We start from the raw sequence: 21803 nt of genomic DNA, 5'->3' as shown, positions 1-21803 counted from the left end.
AGTCCTGAAGGTATTATACCTCATTAGTTTTATGGTCTTTTGGCAGTATTTGAAGTTTTTTTTGAAGGGGAAGAACATGTTTATTATCATGAAACTGGGTGCGTGGCTAAAATGCCTCAGCTGTTTTTGGAAGATCACAACTCACAGTTCTTTTGCTGAATTCAAATTAGAAAAGAAGATTTGTTGCTAGTAGAGAAGACGTGGGTAACCTTTGCAACGTAAATGTAGCTTATATAGATGAATTGGCATATTTTTTTCAAGATCCATTTTCTCTTTAAAAAGCTGCCTTTTTCTCCTTCCAATCTCCAAAGAATTTTGCTGGGGCAGAATAACACATGTGCATGTGTGAAAAATTGCTGTTCATAAGTGTCTCAACCTAGCTAAATATTTAAAGATACGCAGCTTGCCTACGTATATGCTACTAAAGCAATGGTTTCCTGAATCAGGATTTAACAGATTATTTCTGAGGTTATGCTGGTTTTGGAACTTAGACTCTGTTACTGCAATATGTGGATCCTTCTGGTTCTATATTTATTTTTACATAGGATTTCCCTGTGAAGTGGTGCAGTTTTGAAAAGGGCAGAGATCCCCACTTCCAAAAAGAGGTTATAGTGCTTATGTTGGATGTTATTAAACCAAACGCGGGACTCTAATTCCCAGTGCGTTAGATTTGCCGAGTTTCTTATGCGATGCGGAGAAGGTTGTAGGTGTTTCTGAACTGGATTCAGAACAGCCAGAATTGCCTGCGCTGGCCAAGAGAAACTCTAACTGAATGTGTTCAGGGATACTGCAGGGCAGGGCTGCCACCATTCTAGACAAGTACTTTTTTTGGATCTTGCGCAGGGACTCAGAGCTTCATGTTTAGAAATCATAATACGTTGTTAATTAGAAGCTTAATTTTTCATAGATTTCAGTGGATGTCTAGAGTCAAAATAGTAGTTAGAAGTCATAATGTCTTAATACAACAAATATGAAGAATAGTAAATATTTTATGAGAAATAGAAATAAGTATTGTTGATATATTGATTGTGCTTAATACAAAGCTAAGTTAGATAAAGCCTTATTGGGAGATCTGATTAATGCTGTTACTCTTTTTGATTTTTTCTTATGCCTCATTGTACTTGAGCTTCAAAGTTATAGTTGTTTGTCACCGTGACTTGTTTGTTGCAGTGAAACTCCTAATTTGCTTAGTTTGTAACACTGAACGCTCCATCTATGCTGTCAGAGAGATTTGCTGTTCCTTATAGGAATGTCCAAACTGGTGTCTTCCCTTACTACAGAAAAGATTGGGCCAACCTTCATAATAATTTGCATCAACGATTTTTGGAAAAAAACATAGAGAGAACTTTGCTGAAAGTTCCTCTTGGATTGCTGTGTTTTGTCTTACTTTATTTTTGTATAAGTAGCATGTGCAAAGTTCTTGCTACCAATTTCATGGAGTTTGGGGAAAATTATCAAAGATTTTAGGTCAATTTTACAAAGTAATGACAGGGAAATTAGGATTATTAAATATTTTTAAACACAGTATTTCTAAGATACATTGTTATTGTGCTTTTGTGTTTTACACTACCTTTTTTCAGAATTTGTAATTCAGAGATTTGAAACCTCTTTTAAATCTTAATCGTTTTTAGCAGGGATGTGTGTGACAAAGAAAGGCGTTTATGTTGAGTGACCCATGAAACTTTCAAAGATCTAAATCACATGAGCTGCTTAGTAGATTCTTCCCAGCTGGTGCTATAACTGTATTTGGTTTTGAGTATAGCGAAAACTGCTGTTCTGTTTTCAAATTTTAAATTACATTAAGCGCAATTCTAGCATCTGTTTCCTCCACTGATTTTCAGCTTTTTGGCAGCTGAAAAATCAATATTTTCTTTTCTGATTCAGTTGGCTTCCTTTAGATAGTTATTAATATTTTTTCTTTGAAATTATAGCAAGACCCTTTTTGCTGCCACGTTTCTACGATGCCATTACTATTTACTAATGATACATGCTGAGTGCCGGATAGTACATCTCTACTATCCTTTTCGGTGTAAATATTTCTGCAGGACAGGATAAGAAAAACGTATTAAAAAAGAATGTAAAAAATCTTTTTCGTATGTGTAGCAGAATTTACTTCCTTTTAATTCTTTGAACATTTTAGCTGCACTTTGCTTATTATCAGATTCACATAGCATACTGAAGCAGTTTTTTAGAGAGGATTTCTTATTACAGAAATTCATTTAATCAATTTGAGGATAATTATAATAGTCTGATTATAGGAATGTATGGATACATGAGGCTTAGGTGGATATTCACCCATTTAAAGGTGCTTACCTGAACCAGTGAATTTAGAAGCCTCATTCTCTAGGAGCTCCACTGTATTCATTAGAGATGGCAGCAGAGATCTTAGGTGAGTTGAGTTGCTCCATGGCAGAAATTCTCTATGGTAGGGAGGACCCATACTGCCTAGGCTGCTTGCTTATGCATCTCTGATTTAGGCTGAATTTGGGCCCTAATCCTTGCTCTTTATTGTTGATTTGTATTGTTCTAATGGGAGCATAGATACCCTGAAGCTAATTCATACCAGCCTCCACTTGGAAGATCTTAAGCTATTTATTACCTTCTTTCTTACTGCATTCTTGAGACTTTGAAAATATATTAACACACTGGATAGATTGAATGACTGACTGTCTGAATAGTAACTAATTCAAACCAGTGACAGGGAATGCCAAGTTCAGACAGAACTTAACGTAGGAATAAATGCCAGAAGTGATGCATACTTAGAGCCCAATTTCAGAGATACAATATGACCTTCAAACTACCCATGCTATGAGAGTTTTGGTTATAGAGTAGGCAGTCACAAATAAAAGGAAATGTTGATCAGATTGTTGGCTGGGAGGCAGTGAAAGAACCTACAAAATCAAATCCCACATATAAACCCATCAACAAGTTATTAGGGAGGCTGAAACAAGAGAATGCAGATAGGAGGGAAAAGCTTTGTAGTGCTCTCAGCTCTGTTTTTTCTCAGACTTTTACAAATTGATGGGACTTAATCTTTATTTCTGCGTATTCTCAGGATTGGTTGAGGTCTTTCCAGTTTTGTCTTCTGCACTGTTGAAAAACAAACTGTTGTAACAGATCACTGGGTTCTTGACATGTGTTAGGTCCCTTTCATTACCAAAAATGTATGTGTGTGTAAAAAATTTGCTGAGGTACTGGGTTTTTTTTCCCCCCTCAGTTAGTATATATCATTATGAGAAAGTGTATTGTGGGGTAAAAGATTGGAAACAGTGTGCAAGAAGACTAGTATTAGGCCATTTATAGAAAACAAAACTCTGAGAAGAATTTAATTTCCCCCCCTGTGAAAAATATTGCGTTACTGTTTCTTGTACTAGCACTGAAGTTTATTTTTCTAAAATAATTAAATAACTGATTTTTATTTTCTGTCTTTTCTTTGTTGTCCCATTCACAATTTTGAAGCGATACAGAATGCAAATCAAACACTCTCGGGGCACTGGAATGCATTTGGTACTTTGATACCCCCCAAAGACTTGTGATATGATGGAAGACATGAGGGAGAGATTTAGGGTAAAGTTTGCTTTGATTTCCTAAAGAAAACATTCTACTATTGCAGTTGTTAATCAAATAATCAGAATATGTAGTCTAAGATCTGATCTAATTTTTCTCTTTTTACCTACTCTAAATGTTAAAAGCCTATAGGGGAAAAAAACCACACAAAAGAAATACCATTTGTATTGAAATAAATAGTGCAAGTTTGCATGAATATTTAATATTTCTCCTGTGGATCTTTTGCATGTACATTAGCACACAGCTGAACTTTTCAAATTCAAAAGTGATCTCCTTCCCTACAATTCTATGCTTGTTTAGAAGATGCTTGTATTTCTTTCCTTTAACTGAGGTTCATATGTTCCCCCACTTCCAAGTTGCATACAACTTTCATAACGTGAACATTCATTTGAAAAGGAGAATCAGTGAACAGTAGTAGGTAGGATATGTTATGCTGTTGGATAAACCTGAATACGCAAAAATATTTCATGTTTCTCTCTCAAAATACCTGCATTTTAAAATTTGCTGAAGTTGAGATTTGCCAGGAGGTTTATTCACATATCAGTTGAACATTGATTTTAGAAGGTGGTATGTGGAAAAGTTTCATGTGTTGCTTTTTATGTGAATTTGTTTTCCTCTTTACTAGCACGTTTTAGAGAAGCAAACAACTGAATGCTTTGTTACTTGTGGACATAGCATCATCCACTTTAAAAGGCAGGACAGTCTTACTTTTTTTGCTTCCCCGGAGCTGGCACTCCTTACCACTGAAGCAGGAGATGTTCCTCAGAGGTAACAGTGTGAATCCGAAGAAAAGAGGATTTTCCAGACCATTGCAGGGCTGGCATTATTATCTTCATGCTGTATATGTTGTTATCTATTAAATATTATTTAATAAGTTACAAACATAGCTGATTTTTTATAGACAGAAAATTAATAATACTTACTTTCAAATCATCTTCTGAACACTACAGATTTTATAACTTTTTGTAAGAGTAGAATTGTCCTATTATTGCAAGAAGGATATTTATGTCATCTTTTGTTTTTCATATATTCTTGAGATTACCTTCATTTGGTAATATAAAAAATATAAAAATAATTTTTTTGTCTCAAAATCTAAAAGACCTATTCAGTCTTCGTCTTGCAAAAATACTAAAGGACATGTCCAAAAGTCAAATGGAAAGATCATTTTTAAGACTTACTACATGAGCACTGATCAGTGCTGCTTATTAGCAGATTGTTTGTTCTAACCACAATTTAGTATCTGCTAATAAGACTTTAAGCATATTGTTTTCTTTCTTCCATGGTAAAAGCTCAGCATAAACAGCAAGCCAAGTAGACAACCTCTTGGTACAGAATGCTTCATTTTACTGGATGGAGTAATTCTTCCATTGTAAATACTTGACTCTTTAAATACTGGAAACTCTCCAAGAATGAGAGAGACTTGTTAAGGCATGGATGTTACAAAGACCACTTTTAGTGGCTTACAGACAAGGAAAAAAGATGTGAGACATGCTAAAATCATACAGGCTATTCCCTTTGCATGCATCTATTCTTTTGGTTTCAGCAGTAGGTTAATTCATCGTCATTAGTAGATAAAAGCTCTGAAAAAGACTGAAGAATGGCGCTTGCTATTGGGTTTTACTAGGAGCATTCAACTACGAAAAAAAGAGATATTCAGCAGTATAGTCAGCTCTCAATTATCCAGCACAATGAGGCTGGCATGGGCTAGCTCACATAAAGCAAAAACACAGCTAATTCAATACATATGCATTAGACTATAAACCCAAAGTTAATATATTTACCTTTGGAAAATTTGTAAACAGATTTCCTTTCAGCAGCAGATTTAAAAAAAAAAAAAAAAAAAAAAAAAGGTCGATAGAGTGCAGCCCGATACAAGAAGTCTTTACCCTGCATTTCATTCTTTGTGGCGCTCTGTTGTAGCCAGAGATGTCAGGAGGAAGTGATGCCATGTTAATACACACCCTCTTACTCGTTTTCAGATGGTGATTTCACATCCAACAGTGTAGAGACTTGATATTAAAATTTTATATAACATAGGGAATACTATTTGTATAGAATTTTATGTTTTGGTATAATGGTCAAATAGCTATAAAAAGGACTATCATGTTTTTCTTAAAGTGAATGGCCTGGTGAAAAGCACTAAGAACGTAATAAACTGTGAGGGACAAGGGAGTTTGTTACAGCAGTTCAAACAAATTCAACTTTTTTCTCCCCGCACTACTGCTCTCCCAACTTTCCTCCCATTACTGTCCTCTGCTTACATCATGAGAACTGGAAGCGTTGGGATGTAGGGGAGTGAGGAGCAGGGATTTGTGTGAGAGATTCACGCATTATCTTCCCCGAGATTTAGGTATGCTTTAGAAAGTATTAAAATATACCATAAATGTTTTAATGAACACTTTTTCTTTCCAATCTGCATAAAAATATAAAACAAAAAACAAACGTCAGCTTTTCATGTAATACCATTTATGTCTTGGTTAACCTTCTAGGCTTTCAGGAAAACAGCCTATGTATGAAGGTGAACACTGTCAAGTGTTACTATTTAGCCTATATAACTAGGTTTCTAATAACTTTGAATGCAGATTTCTTTTTTTTATATTTATTTATATTCCTGGCACTCCATAAATCATGTAATACTTTGTTACGTAGGTATTCTATACTTTGCTTTTGACTGGCTGCACCTTTGAATAGGCTTAAGACTTTTTACATACATTTCAAAAAAGTTAACTGTCAATCATACAGTGTAGGTAAAATATAAATTATTATTACCACAGCTTGTACACAGATTTGATCATTGGGACTGTATTTGCGTGGAAGATTGACCAAAGAGAGAGATCACTTAACTTTTATAACCCTTTTATAACACTTTTTTTTTTATAGTATCTTAATTTGAATCTCAATTAAGTTTTGAAATGTTGGAAGGGATTGTACTCAGAGGTGTAAGAGAACATCTCTGCAGTGCAGTACACCTACTCTCCAGCTATATATTGAAAAGGTAACTAGCTGTATAATCTAGTTAGTTGTTACAGAAAAGAAACAATATAGGTTCTTTCAAGCAGTGGTAGGAAGCACTAGATAGAAAAACAGATACAGCAACTGAGAAAGCATCATCTTACAGCTGCTCTCATTGGTTCCATTCTTGCAAAGAGTCTGTGTTTCCTGCAAACTGTGAAACATTTCAGCCTTCGTTAAGGCTTCAAATCCTGAGGAAATCATGGGGAGCTGTAGGTCATAATTTTTCCAGGAGCAGGACTGAAATACCTTCTCGGAGGTGCTGAATGCTTTCTGCTTTTAGTGGCATTAGCAATTCTCAGGACTCTTGAATTCTTTTTGATTAGTTTTGTTGCTAAGTAGAGTTTGGGATTGTGAAGGTCAAGTAACGCTGATTTTTTAGTCAAGCCTGTACCAGAATTACTATGTCTATATCAACCTTTCAGTATGGAGAGTCATGGCATGTTTTATTTCTGAAATGTACTTTTTGTTGTGCCAGATCCCGGCTTCTTTAGAGCAGGGATTTTCAGCTAATGTCGAAGCATGCAATGATTAGGTGATACAGGCAATTATTTATATAGGCATAGGAAAGGGTTAAACAGTTCAGTACAATATAAACTAAGTGAATGTAATCCATACCAGATTGGGTGTTTAGGTTCCTTAAAGCTTGGTAAAGTTTGTTGTAATTCTTTTTTTTGAAAAATCTTAGTTGCCTAATACTCTTTTGAAGTAGGATAAAGGAGTCGTCTCTTCTCTTCCCTATGTTCCGTACCTCTTCTGTTGCACTAATACATGCACCTGATTCTGGATGTAAACCTGGTAATCTTTAGTAATGAGGTCCTGGTACATTCACTGCTGAATTAATGCACTGGTATCTTAACACATAATTTTTCTAAGTCAGGAGTGATGTCCTTTAGCCTATGGTCTGCCTACAGTTCACAAAAACATCGTGGCCCTCCGCCATCTGATTTTTTTGTTTTGTCTTCTTTTTCACCTTCTAACGTGTTAATGTATCACCCTGGGTATTGGAAAGCTTTATTTATCATCACATAGGAGATTGTTTCTAATCCTTGATCTGTGTGGATATAATTTTCTTAAATGCTATAGCATAAGTAGAATTAAATGTGTAGTGTATTTTGGGGAATTAGCTTGTTACACTGGAAAGCAGTCTGGGCCCTTGATTAAATAGGTTGCTCTTGTGAACTGCCTGGTTTCCTCTCTGTATTCTGCATGACATAATGTGATAAGGTTGTTTCACCATCTGCATGTATTCTTTTGGCACATGGCTGTTAGATTTTGATTTGCTGGTTCAGCAAATAGAACTTTACTTGAAGAGTTACTATAAACACATGAATGCCTTTCTCAGTATTGGAACTTAAATTTCGTATTGAATGCTGACATGATCTGAAGTGAGCATCAGTAGGGACCAGAATTACATGTGCTGTTGACAGCTTTGAAACACAACAAATGAAAGTCACATTATCAACTCTTTATATTCTTTAGATTTATTTTCAGAGACTCTCTGTAATAGTTGAATGTAATTCAATAGCTAAACAGTTAGCAAGAACAAACCAGAATAAATCAGTTTCAATTACTTGCTACTTGATCCTTGGAATAAAACAAGATGACAATAAAAGTTCTAAATAATTTAACAAATATGGTGCTGAAATAGCAGCCTGTGTCCATCACCTGGAAACTGATGATGATGGATTCCAATTTGGTTATGACAACACTGTGTTCTTCAGGAATTCTAAATCTGAGCAGATTTAGACCTTCATCTACAAGCTCTGGGGTTAGTTTTTAACAAGTTGGTTTCATTCAACTAGATTATATTTAGATGGTCTTTACAGCATACAGTGTACTGTAATTAATGACAACTGTATTAAGCATTAATCTTCCAATACAGCTGTGTGTGAAAGGTTCACAGGTCCAAACTGCTTTCCAATATACTGAATTAACTCCTCGAGGAGGACTGAAAACCCATTGAGGTTCCAAGGTGATACAGGACATTTGTTGGGCAGAGCTGGAGAACGTTTTCAAGAAAACCAAACATAGCAGTTACAGAGCTGCATCATAATTCAAATTGTGCTTTTGATTGATTTTCAGATTAAGGCTAGCATGTGCTTTTTGTTTCTCTTGTTCCAGTCCACACAATCTAAAAGATTTATGGATAAAATCATAAATTGGTCAGCCAGTTCGACCATTTTTTAACACCTTGGGAAGTGTGTATGACAAGAATAGGCAAAAAAGAAATCCAGAGGAGACTTTCCCATCTGACTCTAAACCAAGCTGAAATCTGGAATTTCCAAACTGCAGGAGGTTGAGGTTGGGTTTTTTTGTCTTGAAGATGAAATTTCAAAAGCTCTTGAAGGTAGCTTTCAAAAGTTTGGCAAATGCTGCAGTGTTTCAATACAGTTGCTAGGAGTTTAGTGTTTTTCCTGAGCCAGTTCTCCTCCCAGCACTGTAAGTATTCAGACCGAGGGTGCAGTTTTATATTACAGCTGGACTGATTAACTGTGGGCAATGACCAAAAAGGGAGGTCTTGTTTTCTTCTCCAAAGCTTGTTCCTTCCCCCTCCAGTATGTCAGCAGTATTGCTCGTCTGACCCCACAGTGAACCCATTCAGAGAACTAAGGCTATAGAAAACTAACACTAAAAAAAAAAGAAAATAATAGCTTTCTTACTGATGCAGTGCTCTGATCTAGCTGACCATGGGGTCAGGTGAGTGCCAATGCTGTTGTAAGTGACTGGGATGCATAGCCAGAGGCAGGAGTGGGAGAGCTCATAAATTGATATAGATATACTGTAAATCTAAATTTTGAGCATACAGTTCCGCCTATCAGGTTAAAGATTATTTATGGATTATCTATACTGCTGCTGAAAAGAATGGTCTTGCTGTCCTCTCTGTGTTTGGTGCCCTGTTTTCCTACATCCTCCTTTATGGTGCCACTAGTGTTTTTGTGGTTGGTTGGATCAGGGAGCAGAGCCAGCCGAAAACTAAGCTAACAAAAAAAAGGAATTTCAGCTTCACAAGTGTTATTGTTAGCATAGCAAGGGACGAGGTAGCATGAATTTGTCCATTGTGGCAGCAGCACAAATTTAAATTTCCTAAAGTTTATTTTGATGTTGCGTTATAAATATTCATATAGAAAAAGCTTTTTTACTGATCCGTTGACTCTTAGCTGGTGTACTGTTGCAGGTTCAAAGACTTTCTTGAAGGATAAGACCCTGAAATCATATGTGGCAATCCAGCCACCTCATCATCAGTCTCAGTTTTGTCTGTGTGATTCCCCTCTAGTATCTTCTCTGAGGTGGACAGTGAGCCATAGAGCACTGTTTGATTTAGGAAAGACATCAGTGTATGCAGTGTGTTTTGGTTTACTATATAATCATCATCATATCATCTATGTTAACAGAAGTGACGTTTTGATGGTTTTTCTCAGTGTTTCAAATTTGTTCTATGTAGTTTCACTTAAGTATATACGTCAATGGAACACAGATTATCTAAGATATTTGGGACTTATGCTCTTTGCACGTGAGCATGACTAATTACATTGAGCTACATCTTTAAGATTAAGTGCATTTGTGTTCTCTGATGAACCTGGCTGCACTGAGGAAATGGCATTCTAGCCTCTCCAGACACATTTCACGTATTCCAATAGGCTCAAGACTTTCCTTTGAAGATTTTCTTTCATTCAGAAATGAGATTCAATGCAATGCATTCTAGCCTAGCTTTTCTCCCTACTGTTGTTTTCTTTTGGGATTACTGTTTGGTCATTGTTCGGTTCAGGCCATACTCAATTGCCCTTGTAATTAGTGTGGAGCTAATAACCATGTACTGACTAATCACGTCTGCTCTAGTCTGGGATTGTTTTGACTCTTTCAGCTCCCACTGACTTTTTGGGGGAGTTCTTGACATTTAGGACCTCTGAAGCTAGCGTATGTCAGTTATGAACAAGCTGCTAATGTGTTAAGTCATAGCCATTAAGCAATAGGATTATTCTGACTAAATATGACTGCCTAAAATTTAAGTGTCTGTATCGAGATGAGTCACCCTAGGACCCCTTTACAGACAGTGAAGTTCTATCATTATGTTCCTGGAGTTAGCATGCAGTGTGTTTCACCCTAAGGTGGATGCCTGTGTTTGGTCAGGTGATTCATGCCATAAGAAAAGTGGGAGTAGATCATGTGTTGAATTTTTACTAGATTTCTAATCTAATTTGCTTGGAGAGTTGGTCTAAGTGTCTGTATAGAACTGAGTGTGTAAAATTTGGGCTTTAAATCCATGTTTATCTGTGGAAATTGAAGTTACCAGGCATAAGAGGAGTTTAAGGAGCTCCATCCCAGGTTGAAATCAAGAGGAACACCATTAAAAAGTAAATGCTTAGATGCATGTGATAAAATTTACATTCATGCACTGATGTTTAAAAATCTGAACTATACAGGGATATTAATATTACCACTATAGCATGCTATGAAATCATCTGCTCATAAGATCAGCATTTTCATTAGTGTTTGAAGACTGGCAGTAATTGTGAGGTTTCTTTCTTCTGCCCTTTTAAACCAGGCTGTGCTCTTTATTTCCTGTGTAGTTCTTTGGAAGCAGGCACAGTCTCCTGTCTTAACTTTGCACATTCTGTTTGACAAGTTCAGTCTCTTGTTTGGCTAGATACTTCATCTTGTAATAAAAGAAAGAACCAGTTTACCTTCCGTAATCCAGATTCTGGTTTATTTCATAGTTGTGTTTAAAACAAGTTTGTTTAAAGCTGCAAAGAACCATTTGTATAGTTCTTGGCTGTCACTAGTCAAGAGGATGAAATTAATAGCCACTTCCTTTTCAGTCCCTAAAGCATTTTCTTTCCAACAACCTTTTAAGGTAGGTACTACTGGGTAGCAAATCCATAGCGCTCTGGTGATGTTTAAAATAAATTGCATCTTACTTGTCCAAGCTTGATTAAGATTTAAGTGTCTTTGGCAGAAATAAAAGATCCATGAAAGCTCCTCCTTAATATATGTATAAGGAATATAAAATGGAAAATCAATGCACAACAATTGTAGGGTTGAGTTTAAGGACTTTAACTTTTTAAGATTCTTCTCAATTCATTCACTTCAGTATCAACATTGCCATTATTAATAGAAGCGTCATTACCAGTATGCCTCTCTAAATTTGAAATAAAGTTTGAAGTACTCTGCATGTGTTGCAACTTATGATAGAAGAGAAGGTTATGGAATATGAAGCAGGAAGTAGATTCATCTGTTTGGCTGTGACACCTCAAAGGTGCTGGTATATACCACAGTTTAAACACTAAGTGCATGCTAAATTTTAAGCACTTGCATTTCTCAGTGCTTAAAACTGCTAAAGAGTAAATATAGGCGTAAGTATTTGCAGGATTTCAGGTGAATGCATACTTTGCTTCCCAACAGATGCTGATTTTGACATTCTATTAATTAAGACTGGCTTTTTTCACCCTTTTCCTAGGTGTTTACCTCCCATGGACCTACTGTGGTCATGCCAACCTGGTTCTGTTCTCGAGAATGGTTTTTTCACGTGGGAAAATTTGATGAGGGTGGAAAGGTGAGTGTTACGGATGATCTGTAGTCCAGGAGCCATCTCTTAGTCTAACAGCCACTGAAAGCTCTAAACCTGTTTTTAAGAAACACTAGGCAAAGGGGTATAGATAAAAACTGAGGTCTAAAAAAATCTGGGTTGTACCATATACCCTTTTTTTTAAAAAAAAAAACAAACAACAGTCATTAACCAAGCACAGTTGTTTTGGGGTAACTCTGGTGATTGAAGGACATAACTAAGATGGGGTTTGTAGATAAATCTAACACATTTGTTAGCTATGTCAGCATACCTGGAAAAATTAAAGAAGGGTTCAGACATTCAAGCTCTTCTTCAGTCCCTGAAATAGATGCAGCAGATCTGAAAGCTAAAAAAAAGTCAGCTCATAGTTTAATTACGAACCACCTCTGAAAGGTAAGGTAGATTTGGTGAGAGAGATCGGAAGGAAGAAAGGTGCAGGATGGCAAAGAGATGGTAATACATTCTCCTAAGGGGAAAGATTTCTATCCCTAAGATGAAGAAAGAAGGGAGGAGGGGAGGTCACAATGTGCCATAAAACTACTATCATTAAATCTCATTTATCCACTTGTCATATCCACTTGTCAATCTTAGTTCTCAGGCTTGTCCTTGGAAGATGTTAAGTAGCTTCTCCTCAAGGATCAGGACTGAGAGGTTACAAATTAAACAACTGTTATCTGAGAAGTGTTCCTCCACTGACAGGTGTTCTTCTTCTTTATAGATTTCCTGTATCAGTTCAATTTGGTTGCTTTAGGCTCGTCAGCATGTTTATGGAATAAAATCCAGGGATGTCTATTGGTGGTATTTATTGTGGTAGGAGTAGAAATATGTTGGCAAATAGATCTAATTCAGATGCATTTGGATCCATTCTGTGTGTTTTGGACCTGAGGGGTTTTGTTTCAGTGGTTTTGGTGAGATTTTAGGGCTAGAATGGGTGGTGCTGAATTTTTTTTTTTGAAAGCCTTCATTTAATAGTACTCAAAAAAATCTGCTAAGGCTATTTCCTATTTTATTGTTTAAACTATAACATATTATGATTATTATTCTTTTTATAGCCTCTAAACGGAGCCCTCCTGTGCCATGCAGTGTGTATACATACATATAGACATAGACACACATGTATATGTGTGTATGAGGATATACAAATATTATTCTTTGGGCTGCCAACAAAATTATAATTTAAGGAGACAGCGGACAGAGAACAGAATTGTTTAGAGCGGTGAAAAGATTTGCCCTTAATTACATGGCGGGTGAGCGGAAGAGCTGGGAATGGTGCCTGGCTCCCAGTACAGTCTACATTTGCTGACCCGTGCTCTTTATTTCTTTTTTATTATTATTCCTTATCATTGTATTTTCATTCTCTGAAGAATGTTTGACTTAACTTCTTAGGCCTTGTTAGTAAGCTCAAAAAAGAAAGCAAGCAAGCTAAAACATAACAACAACAATAGAACAGCAAGCCTAATGATAAAGTTCAAGAGGTTAAGTTAAACAGACTATTGTTCTGTGCTTTTTGCTTTTAGTTTTGGTTTGGTTTTTTTTCTCTTTGTTCTGTTTTTGAGGGGCTTTTTTGGTTTTGCTTTATATATATAATTGTGTAGGGACTATGCCACTGGTTATTCAGATGTAATACGCTGACAATCTTAATCCTAATGATTTTTCAGCCACAATGCATGATATGTCCTTCTAGTTTTAAAAATTATCAGTGATAAGTTAAACTTCTTGTTTGTCCCTATTGTGAAGTCTCCAACATGTCAAAACTCAAACTCTGGCTGATACAGAGGACCTTCAAAAAAATACCCTCCGAACAAGGGTGATGACAGATCTGAACAAAGCAATGAACATAAGCATTGAAGTCAAACCTTTGTCCGATGTGGGTTTAGAGGACACAAAATCAAGTCCTAAATGTTTTAGCATTTAGCACTGTAAAGTATTTAGCATTGATCTTACTCATTCATTTTCATTTGAAAAGAATTCCTTTGAGGCAAAGAAAGATTTTCTTTGTGTATCGATAGAGCTTTTATAAACTAGTACTGAGTACTCCTAAGGATCTTATCCACGTGTGTATGTTCTGACCTGACCCATGATCTGACTATGTTGATTTGATCACTTCCATCTCCATTTTTGGGTTAGTATTTAACAGTGCGACCTGTAAGTGTCATATTGCTGCAAGTAAACACAGAAACAGGCCAACAAATCTCCGCATTTCAGCCATTTGCTAAACTATTTCCATGCCAAAAAGCTGCATTTCTCATTTGGAATTAAATCCAAACACCTGTTCTTCATATTTCAGTGCTTAGAACAAATGGAAGATAATTCCTCCATGGAAGAAATTGTGATTTGATGTTTATGTTAATAGTATGGGTGGACTGATAGAATATAAATATATAAGTGATGATGTAATCTTTTTTTTTTTATTACAGGTAGGTATGCGTGTATCTCTCCATCCATCCGGGCTTTATGTGAAACAGATTTTTAAAAAATATTTAAAAAAATCTTTTTAGAAATAAATATTTCTTTCTGGGCAAGATCTGCAGTTGTTGGAAATGTATTCTTTTTAGGTAATCACTGTGGTAATGTCCAAGCAAAATCCTAAATAGTATCTTCACAAATGGTGGCTAAGAACCTGACAGGTTTGCTTTATGCACTGATAACTAAAATGGTAGAGGTGTTATTTGTGCAACCTCTGATATATGATAATTAAAGCAGAAGTACTTAGAAGTAGTTGATTTTAGCAAGCTCTAATGGTGTGCTGAGACTAAGATAATACAATAGAAATGGTCACAAGCCTATAAAGTAACATTTTAAATAGTATCCACTGCTAGGAGGAGAGTCACGTGAACCATATTTCTGACTTAATTTTTTAGGAAACTAAAGGAAAATAATCTTCCTGTTATCCAACCGATTCGGATAAAGAGTGCAGTACTTCCTTATGGAAAGAAGTGGCAGGACTTCAGTAAACCCTTCAGAACTCACACTTGAAAATTAGTGTGTGATGTTATCCGCGTGATTGGTTTTGGTCCTATGCTTTTTGGTGTCTTCTAACAGCTAGCATCATTGTTTAAAAGTCATAACTGTGTCCAAAAGCATCACAAAAGTTATGCTGAGGAAAAAACGTACAGGGTCTTGTATAATATGAAAAGCAGATTTCGAAGCTGTGTCATGTTAAAGTAGGGAACTCAGTCATGCTCAGTTGGTAGACATGGTGTCTGTTATTAGCGAAGCAAAATTATTGCCTCATATGTTTGACAGTGCGCTTCAGTTTGCATACAAAACCAACATTTTGCAATTCTAGCCAACTGACCTTGTGTAATTCTACCAAAATGTATTAGAATCAATCATAGAATCATTAAGGTTGGAAAAGACCTCTAAGATCATCGAGTCCAACCATCGACCCAACACCACCATGCCCACTAAACCATGTCCCTAAGTGCCGCATCTACATGTCTTTTAAATACTTCCAGGGATGGTGACTCAACCACTTCCCTGGGCAGCCTGTTCCAATGTTTAACCACTCTTTCAGTAAAGAAATTTTTCCTCATGTCCAATCTAAACCTCCCCTGGTGCAACTTGAGGCCGTTTCCTCTCGTCCTATCGCTTGTTACTTGGGAGAAGAGACCGACCCCCACCTCGCTACAACCTCCTTTCAGGTAGTTGTAGAGAGCGATGAGGTCTCCCCTCAGCCTCCTTTTCTCCAGGCTAAAGCACCCCAGTTCCCTCAGCCGCTCCTCATCAGACTTGTTCTCCAGACCCCTCACCAGCCTCGTTGCCCTTCTCTGGACACGCTCCAGCACCTCAACGTCCTTCTTGTAGTGAGGGGCCCAAAACTGAACACAGTATTCGAGATGCGGCCTCACCAGTGCCGAGTACAGGGGCACGATCACTTCCCTGCTCCTGCTGGCCACACTATTTCTGATACAGGCCAGGATGCCAATTCTTCAGGTGGACAACAGATTTTGCTTGCTATTAATGTCCAAATGGAGATCCCTGGGAAGGCACGTTATTTGTCTCTTTCGGCATGTTGTTCTTCTGTTCTAGTCACTCGTGTGTAATGGCACTAAGCTAAAACAACTACCTTGTTGTTTTAGATAAATGCTCTAAGAAATGTTGAGTACATTAAGAACTGTATAAATGAGCATTGCTAACCTGCAGACTCCACTCCATGCAAATGTGGCAAATTGTATAGTCTTGGCTTTATTAAAGCTGTATTATTCTTGACATCACAACTGTAATACGCCACACTTGTTTCTTTCTCTAGAGTTTTACCGCAACTTGGTCCCAAATTTCCTGTCACCTCTGTATTTAACCTTCCTTTCTAAGTGTGTGAAAACTGAAAATGGAATGACAGCCTTAAAGTTCTAAACTAATCTCAAAGTGTAAACAGGGGGAAATTATTCTTAATGAGCCCCAGATGGAATAGCATATTATAAGCCACTGGCCTTTCTGAATACAAACTGTGGCTCCGAACAAAGTGTCTGGAGCTCAGTTTTGATCTATTTTTGTGATAAAAGGTCACAAAAACCACCAATTGAGGAGGTGTCGAAATACCCTTTGGTGCACAGGAGACTGTAGTACATGCTGCAAAGCTCTAAGTTAACTTTGTAGGCTATTAAGCACTAACTAATGCATTTTTCCATTTTTCTCTGCCAGAGAAAATGTCATTCCCTCCAGAAAGGCAAGCAGTTACAATAACGCCTGAAAGGTAAAAGGCTAAGTAGGAATTTGGTTTTTTGGAACATGAATTAAAATATGGTCAGTCTGTCAAATAACCTATCAAGGTGCTCTGGGGAAAAATCTGGATAAAACACAGGCACTAATGTTTTTGGCTTGGTATAGTTAAGGCTGAACAGAGATCAGTATTTGATCTGAAAAGGAAAGAAAAAGTGGTAGAGCCAATGATTAATTACACTTTATAAGCTATTTGAAAATTCACTCCATACCCCATGTATAATGACATTTTTTTGCTAGTCTGTTATTAAATATCATTTAGAATTTACCACTTCCCTTCCATTTGACTTCCCCATCATCTTTGTTTAACTGAATTTCTCTGGGCCAATGCATCTGGATGAAAGCAATCTTTTGGAGTTTCCTCTAACCTGTTATTTCCCAAACAATGAAGTGAATGTTACAGGCTTCAGGTCTTATAATCAAGGCAAAATGATGTAAAGACATGATTTGGATGGGAGCCAAAAAATGAAGTGACAGATCTGCAGAAAGAGAGACTTAAGAATATCTTGGATAATCCTGAAGAGAAGCTATTAATAGCTATTTAATATGGAGTTAGCTGCGGTTAGTCTGCTTGCCTACCTCTGGTGACTATCCTAAAGGAAGTTAAACTAAGGAGTATTTTCAATTAACGATAATTGCTCCTTAAAATAAGCTATTTCAATGAGAAGTTGTTCATTACAAAAGAAAAATACAATTGATATTTAATACAAAACTTGTCTTTAGGGAAAGATGGAAGGATGGCTAATTCTTGATAAATTACTTTAGTTCCTATTTTTTTTCACCTTTACATTTAAATTGGAGAAAAGCTGTGATTTCTTACTTAGTTTTAGTTTCCAGCAGCTTCGTAGCTGTTCCCCATTAGCAGCACACTTTGAACAGCATTTGTTGGTGAGTAAGGGAGTTTAATGCCTGGCAGAACAGCATTTGTTTCTGAGGCAGGAGTACTTCCTTTAAAATAGGGTGTCTTTTGTGTTCACTTCCATGCAACCAACCCCTCTGTATGTGTTATTTCTGTAAGTCTAAGATTTAGCTCAAGACTTTGAGGAAATGCTGTTGGGCAGCTGTTGGCATACGTATTTAAAAAAAAAAAAAAGTACTTGGAGTTTTTACTCAACATCTCTGCTTTGTTGCTAAATGACTGAGTTTAAAATTTTTTTCCTGTTTAACCTTAGGTGTTGTAATATACATCATTTGATCTGCTTTTTATGCAACTCTAGCCTAATATTAATACTGAAATGTTTTTCTTTTTTAATGAATGTTCTAAAATGTGCAGCATGAAATGAGTTAGTTTAAAAAATAGCAATGAAACCAACTCTTTCCAAAGTCCTGTAAGAAACAGGTTAGCATGGAATCAAAAGTTACTTCCTTTTTGATTCATTCTTTCCATTCACCAATTTTAGGCTCCTCTGAGGAATTAAAGCAATTTGGCTTATTCTCTCCAACAATTACCCTGATGTTGCTGTCTGGTTTGCAAAAAGTGTACCAAGTTATAGCCCAATTTTCCTTGATGCCTCTGATCAAGAGGAAGGGCTAAGCTTTCCCAAACCTGAAGGTTTTTTTCTTGTGTGGATAGATTTACTTCCCTTGTCTAGTTTGTCATCACTTTTTGTTATAAATGCATGTATTCTTGAAATATAAAACATTCAGTGTTAGATTTCCCATTTTCACTAGTTAGACTGCTCTGCGTAGGCTGAATCTCCACTGGTTTTGCTCGCATGGATCTGCCACCTCTACTAGAGTGCCTGTCAGCTGGAAGAGGACAGGGGAAGCACACATGTCAAAGATGACTGAGAGAAGGCTGAATGGAGGGAAAAGGGATGAGGAAGTTGGGACAGATTGATTCTGCCACAGAATACTTCCTGTATTAGGTTTAGCAGTAAAAGGCAGCTCTTATACTATGTCTATGCCTGTACAGCCTAATGGTAAGTTCTGTCCAAGTGACGAAAAAAAAGATTTCTGTCAGCCTGAAGTTCTGCGGTAGTTACTGTTTGGGCTACAGCTACCAGGGCTACAACATGATCTCTCACCAGGTGTTACTAGTTACAGCATTGCACAGAGGGCCACTCTTTCATTAAAAGGTCTCCAAAAATTGCTGATCAGTATTTTCATCCCTACTGATGCTCCTCACCATGGGAGCTGCAAAAATTGTAGCCAGAATTGCTTGTTGTAGTGGTAGGTGGCTTGCACCTCCTTGCCAAATACATGTGTTGAGAACACTGTAGTTGGAGTACTGTTTCATGCACAGTGATCTGCTAGGAGTGAGAAACAGCGAGCAAGGAGAAGATGACAAGAGGAGAATCATGGAATATTTAGTTTGGTCCCTGAACAAAGAGTTACTTTAATTCAAGTTAGGTTCTGCTTGACAGCCCATTGTGTATACAAAATCAATCCCCCCTCATCTGTACAGCCAACCATCAGCACAGCAAGTGATACTTGCCCAAAATACTGGGTAAACACAAATCCTTCACCTGTTTAGTAGTAACATGTTAAAGTGAACGATGATTTTGCGTATGGCTAGTGCATGCTGGTTAGAACGGAGCAGGTGCAGGCTGTGTTTTTCACTAGGAGTTGTACTCAGCAGCTGATGGGCACAGCCTTGAGTGAGGCAGGCCAATTGGTTTATCCCTTAGTACAGCAGAGCATATAGGGTTGGGTTTTGCCTATAATGTGGAAAATTCTGTATATAGTCCAGTAACATGTAAACTGTGCAATTTAATTGCATTTATTAATGCTGAAAACTATTTATGTGGTAGCCTATTGCTGAAATGCTGGATTGTTAATTGATACTTTCACCTATGGGTATTAATTTTCCAAAAATACATTAAAATATACCTTTAGTGGTTAAACAGCTTTTCCTTTGAAAGTTGTGTTGTTTGACAAAGATTCCTGGTGTTTAAAATGCCATCTGGATCCAATAATACGTCTCAATTGGGAAGAAACTCTTGTATTGCAACAAACTTACACGCTCAAGAGCCGTAGGAAGTCCCATCCCTGCAGGATCTATAACACAGTCAACATCTTTCCTCCCCTGAAAAATGCATGGCAGTGCCGCTCCTTTGTAATGTGAGAGGCCACTGCTGAGCAATACAAGGCACCTGCTCATTCCTCGGGGTGAGTGTACTTTATTTCAAAGTATTTCTGCCCATTAAAGTAAAGCAAAAGACCGCTCAGAACCAAACAGCATTTTGAAAGATCCTTTTACTTTTGCAGTAACTCTCTTTTTTAATATACGTATTAACAGTTATCTTGAATAATGTAAAAGCTTATCCAAAAGAAAATGAATTGCAGATACATATGTGATGTAATCATATATCTGAATCAAAATATGACTATGCAGTAAGCTGATATGTGCTACAAAATTTGTGCCCTGCCTGACAGAGTCTAGTGTGTGACTGGAAAAAAGAAAAAGGTTTGAATTTTGCTGCTGACTCTCAGTAGTTCCATTAAAGTCCAGAATAAGAAAAAGATAGAAAGGGCTACAAGATAAATTGAAAGAATTTGAGTTTGTGTTTTTCTTATATTCTTGATGACTATGGTTGCTGTCTGCTACTCCAACTTCCCACAGATTTCTTTTGTGGCTTTCAAAGTAGGTTCATATAAAGCATAAATTGTATGAAGTTCTCTGAAAGTTTTCTTCTGCATCACAGCTCTTAAACTGGAAGTAAGAAAAATATCTACAAAGACAAACAATAGCTACAGATACGCTGCCCTAAGCAAGCAGTCAGATCCAAATCCATTTTATTCAGAATCTGGGAGTGTGGCCCAATTCAGTGTCTTAATCAACCTATCCTATAGTGAAGTCTGGAGCTGCAAAGTACAGAGCTTGATTCGGTTCTGATTTCTTCCAAGATACAGATGTTCAATTGAGTGTTTTGGATTTGTTTTCCAAGGTTCAAAGCTTTTTTTTTTGTCTCATTTCTCTTCCCCTCCCCACACCCTCTCGGCTGCTCAGTCTGGTGGGTATCGGAAACAGTCACTGAACTGTGTTGCTCTTGTAACTAGAAGGCCAGAAGAAACCACAGAGGGATTTTGTGTCCAGCACTTTAATTAGAGAATCTCCTTTTCTTAATTATGGAAGAAACTCAGAAGCTGTCGTAATGGGAAAAAATCAATTTTTTTTTAACGTGCGTTCTTATTATTTTTCTGTGTTGAAATAGGGTACTTAAAGTTGAGGTTGAGGTTTATGCCCCTGTTATTCGTGTATGTGATATTGCCTACAGAAAGAAATGTATTTCAATATCTTTCCCTTCTTTCACTTTTCCTTCTCAACTTTGTCATGTTATCTTTCGCTTTTTCATTGATGCTAAACTTAAATATTTTATTTGGCCCACCTGGTTTTATATATCTGAGATTTTTAGCCTGATAAAATCATGTGACCTTTTAAACACTGGGTTGACGGAAAGAAAAATCTGTATTTAACCATAGAAAAATTAAATGTTCTAGCCATATTTCAAGAAGTTGCACCATTGTAAAAAGTAAATAGATGCAACTTTTTTACCTTCAGTATAGGGCTATATCTTTAAAGGTGGGCTTATGCTTTCATATGCTATGATGTGTAGTTGAATACTATGTGCCATACGATTGCCCTTCTGACACTGTATCTCTGGCATGAAGATTTTCTGATTTTTTTAGGTGGGAAATGTTGCATATGATCATGAAATCTCTAATATCTCCTAGAGCCCGATAGATCCACAATTCTAGGAGATGTTTTTCTTGCAGTGTTTCAGCAGTATTGCTTGCAATCCCATTAAGAAGAATGTACCGTGGAAATAAGTCGCAAGAAAAAAAACCCAGTTTTGTTTTCAGACGTTGCCTCTTTCTGAGGTTGTTTTTATTAAGGTCTCTTATTATGGGGCCTGATTCACCTTTCCGAAGTAGAGACCAGTATATGTATTTGTATGGTAACCAAAGAAAGAAAGATAATGCTAGTAAAATG

At 36.9% G+C, this 21803-nt stretch overlaps 1 protein-coding gene across 2 annotated transcripts in view; it reads left to right on the top strand.

Annotated features, from left to right (window-relative positions):
- Window positions 1-21803, top strand: part of QTGAL (queuosine-tRNA galactosyltransferase) — a 134784-nt gene that overhangs the window by 80639 nt on the left and 32342 nt on the right. For both annotated transcript variants that reach the window (XR_012996616.1, XM_076353802.1), the window contains exon 7: window positions 12038-12133. Coding sequence is in view for 1 of the 2 variants with exons in the window: in XM_076353802.1 (XP_076209917.1) it covers window positions 12038-12133 (96 nt within the window). In the remaining variant the exon portion in view is untranslated. The remainder of the gene's footprint in view (window positions 1-12037; window positions 12134-21803) is intronic.

Source organism: Aptenodytes patagonicus, chromosome 16 (genome assembly GCF_965638725.1).
Source record: "Aptenodytes patagonicus chromosome 16, bAptPat1.pri.cur, whole genome shotgun sequence".
In the NCBI taxonomy this organism is placed as follows: Eukaryota; Metazoa; Chordata; class Aves; order Sphenisciformes; family Spheniscidae; genus Aptenodytes; species Aptenodytes patagonicus.
The sequence above is the reverse complement of the archived record's forward strand: the minus strand, read 5'-3'. Positions and strand labels throughout refer to the sequence as shown.